Below are 14,879 nucleotides of genomic sequence, written 5' to 3' on the forward strand. Positions count from 1 at the left end.
CTTGCAAGATAGATCTTGTGAAGAACAGTCATATAACAAATTTATTTATGAAAGCTGCCATAAAAAAAGATAAAGTTAAATTGCACACATGGACAAGTTTTGGTCTAATTACAGGCTTTTTCCATAGGGATAATTAAAAGACATCACATGTCGGTCATCTTTTGATTTTGACCTCATTTCTAAATATATTACTTGACCTTTGACCTTACCTGGTTTGTAATAGTCATAGACTTTGATAACTGCATCCTTAGTATCCTTGACAAACATATCTTGCTTCAGTTTAATGGGTATGCAGCGTAGAACATTATCAAACTGAAAAGAGACAATGTAGTGACCATGTAGGAGAAAAATAAAACAGGAGAAAAGATGTCAAAAGGAGGAGACAATGACGAGAAAATTATTAGAAGAATAAATTATTATTCATTATTATCAATAATACAGGTCAGGGGTAATTCCATTGGAAAGTTGATGAAACAAGTCCCAAAAAATAAACAATAATACAGGTTTCTCTGTTACTATATGTGAGTACATGTGACTTTTGGTGGTGAAATTGGTGGTGATTTTTTACTGATTGCTAAGAAAGCATTAATGCTTGTAAGCAAGCAACCAGAGGACCGACGGCTTAAGGTCCTCTCCGAAGGACCTGGTACTGAGGATTAATGCCTATACCAAAGGGCACTAGCGCACCAGCCACCAAGTGGGAATCGAACCCGGGTCACCGAAATACGAATCCCCCGCTCTACCGACTGAGCAATCGCGTCTCCCGCGATAGCTCATTCTGCATTTTGTTCTTGGAAAACTCAAAAGTGACCTTTCAATTCCTCTATAAAAGATTTCTTACAAAATGTTTCAGAACGAGCCATAAAATATCTCAAAATAGTCCAGGATAGGCCCCATAGACAAGGGGTCGAACCTTGTTTTTTTAGATATACAATGTTTTTTGATGGTTTCTTGTCAATTCGAGGGTGCTGATTCCGAATCTGAATGATGCCACTCTTGTAACCTTGAGCATTTTCCGCAAATTGGCAAAATCCAATATGGCCGCCAAAATATGCAAATTACCCATGAAAATCATAAAATTGCCAACACATTAGCTATAAAATGCATGTAGTTGTTGTGCAGAAGTGAAATACCAATTGGAAAAGCGATATTTGACAAAATATTTATTTTATTGATATTCAAAATGGCCGCCATAACCCCTGTATACTTTATTACTTTAGCTCGAGCTAAAGCCGGGGTAATAATAGCAGCGCTTTGTATCCTCTGGCAAAAAGCGCTTTATAAATCCAACTATTATTATTATTATTATTATGTAGAATATGAATGGGGAAAATATTTTTTCAAACAAGAACACTATTATTGCATGTGATTGTGACCTGCGAGTGGACTACTGTCTGAAAACATGACTATTAACAAAACTATGTCATTTGTATACTATCTAATGTGATCAATGCTGTATTATGATATTCAAAATGGCTGTCATTATAGACCCCTTATACTGTGTACAATATATAAAAGGGGACAAATAATTTTCACAACCTTTGAATTTGTTTGACTTTAAAATGCCAATAACTGCGAAATATTGGTGTAACACTGTCTGACAACAAGGATTTCTAACGAAACATATCATTTCCCTTGCAATTTCGGTAATTATGCTGCATGTTGACATTCAAAATGGCTGCCATAGGCCCTATCTGTATTATGAACAAAGCGAATAAAGAAACTAATTTTTACAAGAGTAAAAACAATAAAATGAATGTAATTGTAATCTATACGAGTGAAATATTGTCTAAACACATGATTTCTGGCGAAACATATCATTTAATTTTTCATGCATGAGATAAATGCTGTATTGTAAAATTCAAAATGGCCCCTATGGGCCCTTACAGTATTATCTACAATGTAAATGGGGACAAATACTTTTGAAAGAATTAGGATTTGCCTGACTATGAAATCCATATAATTCTTTTGTATAAGGAAAATATTGTTTGAAAACGTGATTTTTTAAATGAAATATAACATTTCCTCTCCCATAGGTGATAAATACTGTATTTTGACTTTCAAAACGGCCGCACAAGCCCCTACAAATTCTGTAACATGCGTATAGGGAAACTAATCATCACCAGAATGAGAACCAAAAACGCACGTAACTATGTGATGTATGGGTAAAATTTGGTCTTGAACATGATTTCTGACTAAATACATCACATAATGGTTGAGAAGGTAATAAAGGCCTTACTTTGAAATTCAAAATTGCTGCCATAGCCCAAAGTAGTATGTACATTGTAACTGGGGACAGATAATTTTGACAAATTTTTTACTATGAAAATGGCTTAATTTTGATGTAAGTGTTAAGTATTGTCTAAACCCAATGATTTCTAACGAAATATATCATAGCTTGTGTCATAAAGGTGATGAATGCAGCCTTTTAAAAATGAAAAATGGCCGCCATAGTCCCTTATCTTAATATGTAAAATTTGAATGGGGAAAGATAATTTCCACAAAGAAACATATTGCAGCCATTTTGAAATTTAAATATAGCATTTATCACCTAAATAACATAAGAAATGATCTATTTGGTTACAAAATCATATTTTCAGACGATATTTCACTCATACATGCAACACCATTTAGTCAAGCAAAGCCAAATTCTGTTAAAATTATATGTTCCCATTCACAAAGTACATAATAGGCCTACTGTTATGGCCTGTAGCGGTCATTTTGACTTTCAAAATACATTATTTATCACCTACCTGGCAGAATGAATGATATATCTTGTTAGGAATTATGTTTTCAGACAATATTTTACTCTTAAATCACAATTATATGCATGTTATGGTGCTGACTCATGTGAAAATTGGTTTCCCAGATCGATTGTACATAATACAGTCAATGTCTTTTGGCGGCCATTTTGAAAGTCAAAATACAATATTTAACACAAATATGAAACCCGAATAATATATTTCGTTGCAAATTATATTTGAAGACAGTATTCCACTAATTTACCACAAAAAATACGTTTTAGTGCTCACCTTGTGATTGTTTTTGTCCTCTCTTACATCGTAGATCATAATTTTAGGGCCTTTGGCGGTCATATTAAATATCAAAATACAGGGTTTATCACATACATGGCATGTTAAATAATAAATTTCGTTAACAAAAATGTTTTTAGTCAGTATTCCACTCGTTTATCTCAACAAAATGCATTTTAGTGCTCACTCTTGTGATTTTTTTGTGTCACCATTCACATTGTACATAATAGTGTTAGGGCTTTTGAAGGCCATTTTGAATATCAAAATACAGGATTTATCACATAACTGACATAACAAATGATATATATCGTTAGCAATCATGTTTACAGACATTGCTTCACTCATAGATCATAATTACTTGCATTTCAGTGCTCAATTTTGTAAAAAATAATTTTCCCCATTCATATTGTACAGGGGTCTATGATGGCGGCCATTTTGATATCAAGAAAATAAATATTTTGACAAAAATCATTTTTTCTGATATTATTTCACTCTGGCAGCACAATTGCATGTACTTTAAAGCCAATGTGTGGACAATTTTATGATTTTCATGGGTAATTTGAATATTTTGGCGGCCATATTGGATTTTGCAAATTTGCAGAAAATGCTCAAGGTTACACGAGTGGCATCATTCAGATTCGGAATCAGCACCCTCGAATTGACAAGAAACCATAAAAAACATTGTATATATAAAAAAACAAGGTTCGACCCCTTCTATCCTGGACTATTTCGTTTTCGGACTAAACCTTCGAAATTACGAACCTTCGGAATTACGAACCTTTGGCGGAATAACGAACCTTCGGAATATTCGAACCTTCGGAATAACGAAGCGTCAGAATTACGAATGTATGCGGCCCCTATGGGTATAACGAAAGAAAACGTGAATATAAGGAGAATGAAAAACTCTACCATGACCCATGGTCGCTGCGTCGGTAATCGGTACGGATATTTGTCGGTAATCTGGGCCTCCACCCCCCCCCCCGGCCCCACTGGAAAAGACCATATAGCGACGCCCCTGGCGTCAAGTAGCCTATACCCTATAACATCCGGGACCTAAGTAAAAAGATAATAATATGCATTGGCATAGCAACATACCTGGCTCATTGCATAACCCATATAGAAAATTATTATCCTTTGAAAGCCCCCCCCCCCCCCTCCCCCAGTTATGGCCGCCATATTATTGCAGTGATCTGAGGTCGGATTCATCTATTTAAAGGACAAGTCCACCCTAACAAAAAGTTGAATTGAAAAGAAGGAGAAAAATCCAACAAGCAAAACACTGAAAAGTTCATCAAAGTCGCATGTACTGACTCTTTTATAGCGTTCAGATCCAGGTAGGGGTAAATCCGGTCCGTGCCCCCCCCCCCCCCCCCCCCCCCCCGCTTGAGAGCCATAAAAAATATTATTTGGGGAATATGTCATGCATTATCAATTAATGACCTTTTTTTTTCTTTCTTTTTTTTATTTGCTTGTCAAATATATTCTGACATTTCTGTCTGGGAGACGGCGTCCTGTGAATAATGAGCATATGATGATACGTCTCCACCCTTTTCTTGATTTTTAAGCATTATTAAGTATTTTCGAAAGAATATATCTGTCTTCAATTTAAAGCCTCTTTAAATAGATGAACGGAACACCCTGTTATCATGCGCGGATCCGCCCCCCCCCTATTTTTGGCAACCCAAGAAATAATGTCCTTTTAACGAGATAGAAACGATGAAAAAAAAACAGAAAGAAAAGTACGAAGGAGGTATTATACCCATGTTTAATTTACAGCCTCGTAACGGCCGGCCCGATCCCAGACCTACTTGCAGTGGCACCGCATCCTGCATGTTCTGTTAGTTCACAAAATGTACTAGTAGGTAAACCACGCTACCGCATCTGCTCGCATCAAGACTTTCTCATGCACATGGGTCTCCTGCACCCCATCAACGGCCGATTAGCTCTGCATAGGAGGATTACCATAATTATGTGCACAAGTAGGCTGTAAAACAGTATTTAAAAAATGCTTAAAATGTCCTGTTTTCAGGCCTTAATATCAACAGATTTCGAGCTCTCATTAATATTAGATTGATAGATAAGGTAATAGTTTCATGAATTCCTAATAATGAAATTGTCCCTTTTTTCATAATGCTGGAATGACGATATCACAAGTTTCATCTCGCGATTAGGAAGAGGAATAGGAAAATTAGTAATTTTCATATGATGACAGAATGTCTTTAAAATTTCCCCGGGTGCTTGGTCTATCGGCTCGCGCTTCGCGCTCGCATCATTCAAGTACGATCCACATCCACTTCACAATTTTTCTACAATGCTTGAAATAGTGCTTAAATTGACCCTCTTCAGAACGCCTTCAATTTTTTTCAGCTCGCGCTTGCGCTTTATCATTGTTTTTCCATAATAAAAGAAATATATCTAGAATGCAGATTCAAATCTCAAAAACACGCTGTTTGTTCTTTATTCAAAACGTGCTTGAATTATCCAGTGTCATATCATAATATCAGAAATTTCCCTCTCGCGCTTCGCGCTTGCATTATTAATGTAGGAAAATACCCAATTAGTCATCATTTTTGTGATTTACGAAACATAAATAGTGTATAGTAATGTTCAGTTAATTGTATGATTACAAAACGTGCTTAGAATGTCCAATTCTTAGGTCGAAATGTCATAATTGTTGAAATATGTATATTGTTTGCATGGGTAACTGCAAACAGTTCTGTTTTCCATCAGGCCAGAACGTACAGTATATTAAAAATTTCTGCTAGCGATTCGCGCTCGCAGTAATTATTTAGTTACATACACAGCTTGTTCACGATCACAATCATTGCTCAGAATGTTCAATTTTCAGGACAAAATACATGAAATTTCCGTCAAAAATTAGCTCGCGCTCGTACTATTCAATTAGGCTTATATGACATAATTAATTTAGCTCAGAAGTGACTGTTAAGACTACCCCTTCAAAGAAACAAATGAAAATCAACTTTGAGCGGCCGATCGGGGAAAATATGGGTTAAATTTTTTTCGCCCCCCCCCCCCCTATTGGCGAAAGCTTGATCCGCCCCTGGTTATATAGAATACTATTTGAAAGTATTTGTAAAAATATTGTTATTTTCTTTTTGCGAGATGGTGTTGAGTCTACTAGCGGCCCTTTTAATCGATGAACAAAAGACCCCGTAAAATCACTATTTTTTATTATTATGATGATTTAAAGTATAAATTTGTAAAAACATTGTTGTTTTCTGTTCGGAGATGGTGTCCTGTGAATGATGAGCCTGCTCACCACTCAGAATATACCCTTTTTCTTAATTTAAAGGTCAAGTCCACCCCGAGAAAATGTTGATTTGAATCAATATAGCAAAATCTTACAAGCATATAATGCTGGAAAAAATCGGATGTAAAATAAGAAAGTTGTCAAAGTGTCGCTTATTTTTCTCAAAACGTTGATGATGAGCGATGATGTCCATCGCTCACTATATTTCCTTTGTCTTAATTATACAGTATTTCAATTTTTACAGAATTGACAATAATTAAAAACTTGACTGAACCATAATTATAATGACAATGTTAATTCTACATGTTCAGGGAGGAATACAACTCGATTTCACATGACACTGAAGGGGGAGAAAATCAGAATATTTCATATTTCATGAAATAAAATACAAAAGAAATAGTGAGTGGGTGACGTCATCAGTCCCCTCATTTGCATACCGACCAGGATAGCTGTTGTGTGAAATTAAGCAAAATTTTAAAATGTTATATAGTTTTCTTATTTTACATCCGATTTTGATGAAACTGATATGCCCGTTGGATTTTTCTCTTTTCATTGAAATCAACTTTTTGTTGGGGTGGACTTCTGATTTTGCCAACAAAAGAACATATTTATTTTCTGTCTACTTCACTTTCCCTTTAAAAGTGTAGGTTAACGGAACGCCCTGTCAGGTTATCTCTTTTTACATTTTTAAAGTATTTTGTCAGACTATTGTTAACGTACGTGCATGGTTCTCTCTGTTATAATCTATTTCTATCTCCCCTTAATGTTTTTTCCACTATTCTTGGTAGCCAACAACACCATGAATTAGTAATGTACGTTAGTGATAGCATATTCCAGGGAAGATTGCTATCTCCACAGGTGCAGGGTTCTTATTACTTTCGGAGAATGGACTATTAGATAACTAAGTATTTGAACTTTGTAAACAGCCATAGGCCTAATGGGAGGTCGACGAGCTGCTTTCCGGGAAGTTTGACGTCAACGTACTACGTCAAGGATCGAGGGAAGTAAATAAGTACTGCGCATGCTCACTCAGAGTTTCCAGTTCAGTGGTACAGCCTGTTATCCTGGAACAGCATGCTAGCCAGCCATATGCATGCACAGCTGCTAGCTAGCAGCAGACGACGCGGCGATTTCCAAGAACTTGAAAAGAAAACAAGACTCGTCGACTCTGATCTTGCCAGTTGCATTGCATTGCCACTAAACCGGTCTAACAAGTTAGTATAAAAAGCTGGCTGTGAGGTAAAAATTTCATTAGCCTTCAACTCTTCATACTACCTCGTCGTGATCAACATCAGGATCAACGATGGTTTGGTCAAATGTAGCTTTGTTAGCTGTGTGCTTCGTATTATCGCTGTCTGCCGTGCAGTTTGGTGGAGCCGAAGTCGAAAGGTGAGTTTTTATAATTATATAAGGTCTTTGAGCTCATCGTATGCATGCAGAATGGCGTGGCGGGCGGTGCCGCCCCGGAGGCGCCCGGAGCACTACGCTCGAGCGTCGAGGGTGCGGTGCACAACAGTGCACAGCATGTACCCCTGATCCAAATGTGAACGCTAGTATTTGTGCCAATTAGTAATGCCCATCCCCAGTTTGTGCCCTTTTTTGTAAAGAGAATCTTTTTATTTGTTATTTTTCTTGTCAGATTATGGATGATAATTGGGCCGGCTTAATTGCTGCATTAATTTTGCAACTGCATTTCTGCAATAACTATCCTTTTTACTATTTTTAGTATACTATAATACCTCAATTATATGGATGAAGGTCTATCGTGACATGGAATCCTGACATCGAGGCACAAACTGGACCCTCAAAAAGAGGAAAAGAGCTGTCTCGTTCATTCTCCTTCTTTCAAAATTGAAAACAAAATGGCCGATCGGTATACCGAGAACGAACGCGACAGAGAGGTCTAACTTTTCCTTTCTTTGAGAGTCCAGTTTGTGCCTCGATGTCAGGATTCTGTGTCACAATAGACCTTCATCCATATAATCGAGGTAAGTGCATAATTTATTTTTTCTCCTTTTATTTGGATTGCTAATGCGACCCATTCTACCCCATTTTGGAGAGTTCCCATGTCTGCCTAATAGAATACTACACGGACGAGTCCTGGGCAAAGCAAAGCGGGCCAGAGCTCCCTGGGTTAATTAATTTCTGGTATGAATAGGCTACCACTTCTCTCAGCTATATATATGCCTAGACCCTGTCCCTAGTTCATCTATATCGCAACTCATGCAACTTTTAAAGCTGAAGTTCACCCTGACATTAGGTTCATTTCAATAAAAGCTGAAAAATACCGGTGAAGGTTTGATGTACATAATTCATAAATCCATCAAGGAATAAGTAACCTATAAAATTTTAAGGTTTTTTTGGGGGGATGTCATATGCAAGCAACTACCCTATAAATTCCATTTGTTTTAATGGAACATATAAAGAATGAACAATATTTTTTCTCATAGAAGGGGTATGAAATGATGTATTCAACCCCACAAATGAAATCACTTTTTTGTTTTTTCAGAAATGAAATATGAATTTTATGTCAGACAGCATGCATGTATATGGAGCTGCTTGTCTGTGACATCTCAAGATATAATTATTCGTAACTCTTATTTTTGTGGATTTAAATTAAACCTTCACTGGTATTCTTAATTTTTTTTGTTTTTATGTAAATCAACTTATTGTCACTGTCAGGGGATAATTTTCCATTTTAAGTAAAATTATATCCTTTGTTTTGTTTTCATTCATTTCATATTTTCTCATGCAAACATTGCATCAGGGGCTTAGTAATAACGTTTCCTGAGAAGGTCCACCTGAATTCAACAGAAAGAGTATGTTTCACTGCCGCAAATGTCACAGGAAATATGCGTATCGAAGTGAAGTTTGTCTACGGGTTAGCAGTTGGACACATTAGTGACTGGACTGGTGCAGAAACAGATGGATGTTTGAATATTTCTACACAGGTCAATCATGGATCTCTGCCTCGTGAAGTACATGTAAGTCGACACATTTAGATTTAAATTCTGGTTTCCTATTGATTTAAATGTTTCACAAGATTTTTTTTTGGTTAGTGGTTACGTCGTCCACTAATCTTTGTCTCATGATATTAGCCCTGATTATGTGTAAATCCATTTTAAGAATTGAATTGTAATCCTTATACATCATCAGGTCCCACCTGGTTAAATGGCAGTACTCGAACCCATAGTCAACATGGTAAAAGGCTCTCTGTTAACTCACAGACACCCAGTATTTTTTAAATATAGTTTATTAAAGGAGAAGACGAGAAGTTCACCCTGATGAAGAGTTTATTGTAAGAATGGCAGAAAAATAAAAGATGTTGACGAGCAGCTTCCCCATATAGCCTGTATGTATCATGTAGTAAAATATCAATGAAATGTAATTTTCTAGTAAAAAATTGTTTTATTGTAGCTTCAATATAACACCAGACAGATCATTTCTCATCCATTCCTGAAAGAAACACATTTTTTATTCATTTTATTCATCATGAATCATTAAAAAATTGAAATTTATGCATTTTATATTCTATAAGCAGCTGTATAAAAAAACTTTACATTCTAATAACTTTCTTTATCTTTGATGGGTTTTCCTCAAACCTTCATCAATGCATTAAAATTGTCGGTATATAGAGTAGCAAGCAGGAGGGCACCAGGCCCCATCAGGATATAGCTCCTTGTAGGAATTCCAGTGGTGATGCAGAACTTTGTTTTCATTGTAGTTGTTTATATGTCCAAAGGAACTGTTGTCATGCTTGTGCCATATTCGTCTGTAGAGAGTGTGTGCTTTCAATAAGACATCACTTTTATTATTATTATTATTATTACATTTTACTATTTTCTGATATTTTTACAGCAAACTCTTCTCAGGGAAACTTACCCTTAAAGGACAAGTCCACCCCAACAAAAACTTGATTTGAATAAAAAGAGAAAAATTCAACAAGCATAACACTGAAAATTTCATCAAAATCGGATGTAAAATAAGAAAGTTATGACATTTTAAAGTTTCGCTTCATTTCACAAAACAGTTATATGCACATCTCGGTCGGTATGCAAATGAGGGAACTAATGACATCACTCACTCACTATTTCTTTTGTATTTTATTATATGAGATATGAAATACATGTATTTTGATTTTCTCGTCATTGTCATGTGAAATGAAGTTTCATTCCTCCCTGAACACGTGGAATTCCATTATTTTAACATTTTGTGGTTCAGGCAAGAAGGTCCTAATCGTCAAATCGTAAAAATTGAAATACTGTATAATTCAAACAATAAAAACCAAAAGAAATAGTGAGTGAGTGACATCATCTACTCTCTCATTTGGATGTAACTGGCTCGTTCATATAACTATTTTGTTAAAAATAAGCGAAACTTAGAAATGTCATAACTTTATTATTTCACATCCGATTTTGATGAAATTTTCAGCATTGTGCTTGTCTGATTTTTCTCAATTGATTCAAATCAACATTTTTCTGAGGTGGACTTGACCTTTAACTTAAAGCAGTGTTTTGTCATTATTTTTACTATTATATTATTAAATTATAATAACAAATATTATTATTATTGATATTATCATATTGTTAGTATTATTATTATCATCATTCTTATTATCATCATTCTTATTATTGTTGTTGTTTGTTGGTCGCACCATCAAAATGATATGAAAACTAAATTGAAAAGAGAGAAAAACTGGGTAAAGAAAACATTTTGTAAATTGTCTGATGATCATGAATCTTTTGTTGATGTGAAATACATGTAGATTAACCTTGGAAACTTTTCTCTAAACATCTTGAATGTTAATATCATCTCAAACTGAAAATCATATTCAGTGTAGCGTAATCCTGAGTCATCCTGAGAAGACCCAAGTGGAATGATTGCACAGTTTCCAAATACAAAAACGTTATTTTGAATTTAATATGGTTAGAATCGCCATCGTCCTCCAAGACAAGGGCAGATTGATTTGGAATGGTATGTTGAAAGGACACCAGGTATTCTGACCTTGGAAAAAACATACATCAGAAATGTCGCTGTTGTGCCTCTCAGGACTCAGACCTTTATCCAGTCAGATAAACCAATCTATCAACCAGGACAAAAAGGTTAGTTTTAGGGTCAATTTCTAAGCTGAAAAGTCAAATTAAATATTGGATGTTGTTACGAGCTCTACAAAACTATGTAAGGGAAGTTTGACTGTTGAAATCGAAAATGGGTCACAAATTTTTTTCATAAAGACAACTTTGCAGCTAATTATAGACTCTTTGTTTTTAGAAATAGCGTCATTAGCAAGATACATGTAGGTAACATAGTAGAACTGACTTAGTGCCTGATATGTGATTAAAGAAATTGAAATGGAAGATCTGTAATTCTGTATTATTGTGCAAGTGTAGGCCTACATGTAATTGCTGCATTTTTATGTTCTCCAACAATATTAGGGTTATGTATTATGATTGTTCTTTAAAACATATTTTGAAGTGATACCTGATGATAAATTGAATGGATATGAAGCAGTTTTATTTATTGTTAACAAAAACTGTTCTTTTGATTTGTAGTGCATCAGTGAATGTTCAAATGATTGGGTGTTTAATTGGAGGACCCTTCTGTGTGTATTAAACATATCATGTATCTCTTTACAGTTCTTTTCCGAGTGATGACTTTACTATACCCCAGCTTGCTTCCTGATACTGAAAACGTAAGTAGAGAAAATATTTTTCAGAAATTTGTGACTGGTTTTGATCAGAATTTTAAAACAGATGTTTTTTTCCTCTGTGTTTGAGTAATCAATAAACACAGAATCATGTTTTATGACCAGGAAAAATTTGCATGTGTTTTTAAGACAAAATGTAGAAACAAGGCGAACATGGTAACTATTATTGGTAGTGGTACAAGCATACACACCAAATGGTGTAGTAATTGAACTAACAGCTGTGTTTATGATCATTTGTTATGATGTTTAAATTGTTTTGTGTAGGTTTTCCAGTAGACAAGTTTTTTTTTTTTAATGAACAAATCAATGACCAGAATGATCACATTTTGTTTTCAAAATGACAGAGGAATGATATTTGGGTTACGTCTCCCAGTGGGACAAGAATACAGCAGTGGAGAAATCAAATCAGTAGTGATGGCCTGCTTGATGTGACCTTTGAGCTTGCTGAAGAACCTGAGCTTGGAGACTGGAGGATACATGTTCAAGTGTTTCATCCTCGTAGAACAGTAACAACATCACAAGTCTTTAAAGTTCAAGAATATGGTGAGAAATCAATTAGACTTTTGATGTGTTCTAACCTGGACCATTAGTACAGTATTTGACCATGACACATATCAGATTTATAAGATAGGCCTATGAGAAATTATAATTCAGAATTTGACATTTGAAATATAATGATAATGAATATGAAATCAAATGGGGTCATAAAATAGAAGTAAAAAGCGAGAAAAAAAAAACATCATAGAAGATGGTTGCATAAACAAAATAAATATACTGGTTTTATCATGTTTGTAACTGATATATATTTGGCATGGATCTTCAGTTTTCTATATGTTGAGAAAGAGGAACATTATATTTCATTGGTGTGTATATGTGATTATGTGGGTACATCATAAAGGGATGTAGGCAAGAAACTCTTTTTTCATTGTTGATGCTAGGGAACCAGTTGGGGAAGGCGGGGTAAGTTGAGCCACCACCCCCAGGCCGATAATGAATGAGTCAGACATTGTTCTGGTGCTATATATTAATGACCCATTGCATAACCCCTTACCCCACCACTTTGTTTTCAACGTTGAGGGAAAAATACAAATTTCAGTAAAAAAAAGGGTGTGAAATACATAAGCACTTTTTACCTACATGCATCTTTGAATATAATAAGGGCATAAAAACTCTATTGTCAGTCCAGGTCTTGATCCTCCTTCTTGTCATAGTCTTTTACATGATGGATGCAAAAGAATGTGAAAAATCACATTAAGTTCTTACTGGGGTAGATTGAGCCAGCCAACATGGGGTAAGTTGAGCCATGATAATTCATAAAAAGCCATTGATATGCAGGCAGAAAAGACCAAATTCACAAGACAGGCGTTTTACTTTTACAGGATGTTAATGCTGGTTCTTGTGACTCTTGTCCCATACCTTTTGTACATGGCTTTTGTGGTTCAACTTACCCCAGAAGGTGGCTCAACTTACCCAAGAAGATGGCTCAACTTACCAAGGGGTGTGGCAAGTAAAGTTGAGCCATTTGACATATTTTTTCAAAGGTCACAGTGACTTTCAGTGAGGGGGTAGAATGTTATACTGTATGTAGGTAAAAAATGTTTCCCAGGAATTAAATTTTAAGGCAAGGTACTTATTTCTACAAGATTATTAATCATATCAGTTCTAACATGCAAATAGCCAAAAATTGCTCATCTCACCCCCCCCCCCCACCCCCCGGGTTTCCCAACAGCTTGTCACAGACTTGCCAACCAGTACGTTTTAGGCGTATTTAGTACGTTTTTGCAACCAAAATACGGCAGTACGTTTTATGTAAAAAAAAAATCATCTCTATGTCTCTATATTTCATAAAACGTACACAAATATGGTTATTAGATCAATGTAATTTCGGGTAACTTTGTTTTTTTTTCAATCATTTTGTTAAAACCAAGTGAAGATATACACATGTTTCAATGTTTTTTTTTTTCATCTGCAAGAGCAGCGCGCAATTTAGCTTGCATGCAGCTTGAGCGCCGCGATGAGCGAGTGCGCCAAGCATTTTATTATGAAATACACTTTTTTGGGGGAAAATACAGTTTTTTTTATCACAGAATACAGTTTTTCATTCCCAGTGGTTGGCAGGTCTGTTATCAGCTATCAACCTCTACCCGGCTGCGTGCAGCTGAGCTTTTCAAAAGCTACCTACATGTACTACCATACTCAACAAATCATGATATCTTGTATGACCTATCATAAACCATAATGACCAAGTGATAAAAGCACAGTTGATGGTTTGAACTTTAGTTTTGATAATCTCCCAAAAGTGTAACTTTTCTATTTCACCCCCCCCCCAAAAAAAAAAAAACCTTACCCACGGGGACCATTTATGTTCTCTTTCTTGGCAAGCAAAAAATAAAGAAATGAAGTAAAAATAGGTGATCTTGGAAGGCGCTGGGGGCGAGGCCCGCTTAGTCTCCTTAGATCTGCACGTGCTATGAGGTCTTCATGTATGTCTTAGAAGTCTTGCTATTTTAGATTTTTTTATCTCTTTTTGTAGTGCTGCCAAAGTTTGATGTTTCAATTCGTCATCCATCCTTTATCTATGCTGGTGCTACTGATCCAATCACTGTGACGATATGTGCAAAGTAAGTCTTATTCGTACATGAAGTTAGAGTATTCAATTATCCAAGGCTTTGATACGACATTATCACAATTTATCATCCCTGAAGTATAATTGTTAAAAAATGTCATCAATGTTCACAGTGTCACTTTTATTTGCTTTGACTGATTTATAAACACAGATGATCAGGAGGGGGGGGGGGGGGCAATTGCGGAGAACTGACATAACCTAGGACTCTGGTTAGTTGATTAGGGGTTGTAAGGATTATAATGT

The 14,879-nt window shown here is 35.6% G+C and overlaps 1 protein-coding gene across 2 annotated transcripts in view; it reads left to right on the top strand.

The window, feature by feature from the left end:
* The first annotated feature begins 7,330 nt into the window (after positions 1–7,330).
* Positions 7,331–14,879, top strand: part of LOC129254108 (alpha-2-macroglobulin-like) — a 41,031-nt gene continuing 33,482 nt past the window's right edge. Inside the window, exons 1-6 of one of the 2 annotated variants that reach the window (XM_064103181.1) lie at positions 7,331–7,692; positions 9,071–9,287; positions 11,234–11,405; positions 11,940–11,995; positions 12,355–12,553; positions 14,544–14,631. In XM_064103181.1, coding sequence (XP_063959251.1) covers positions 7,607–7,692; positions 9,071–9,287; positions 11,234–11,405; positions 11,940–11,995; positions 12,355–12,553; positions 14,544–14,631 — 818 coding nt within the window. In that variant the 5' untranslated portion in view covers positions 7,331–7,606. The remainder of the gene's footprint in view (positions 7,693–9,070; positions 9,288–11,233; positions 11,406–11,939; positions 11,996–12,354; positions 12,554–14,543; positions 14,632–14,879) is intronic. The other variant, XM_064103231.1, reaches the window with a different exon arrangement.

Source organism: Lytechinus pictus, chromosome 1, assembly GCF_037042905.1.
Source record: "Lytechinus pictus isolate F3 Inbred chromosome 1, Lp3.0, whole genome shotgun sequence".
Classification (NCBI taxonomy): domain Eukaryota; kingdom Metazoa; phylum Echinodermata; class Echinoidea; order Temnopleuroida; family Toxopneustidae; genus Lytechinus; species Lytechinus pictus.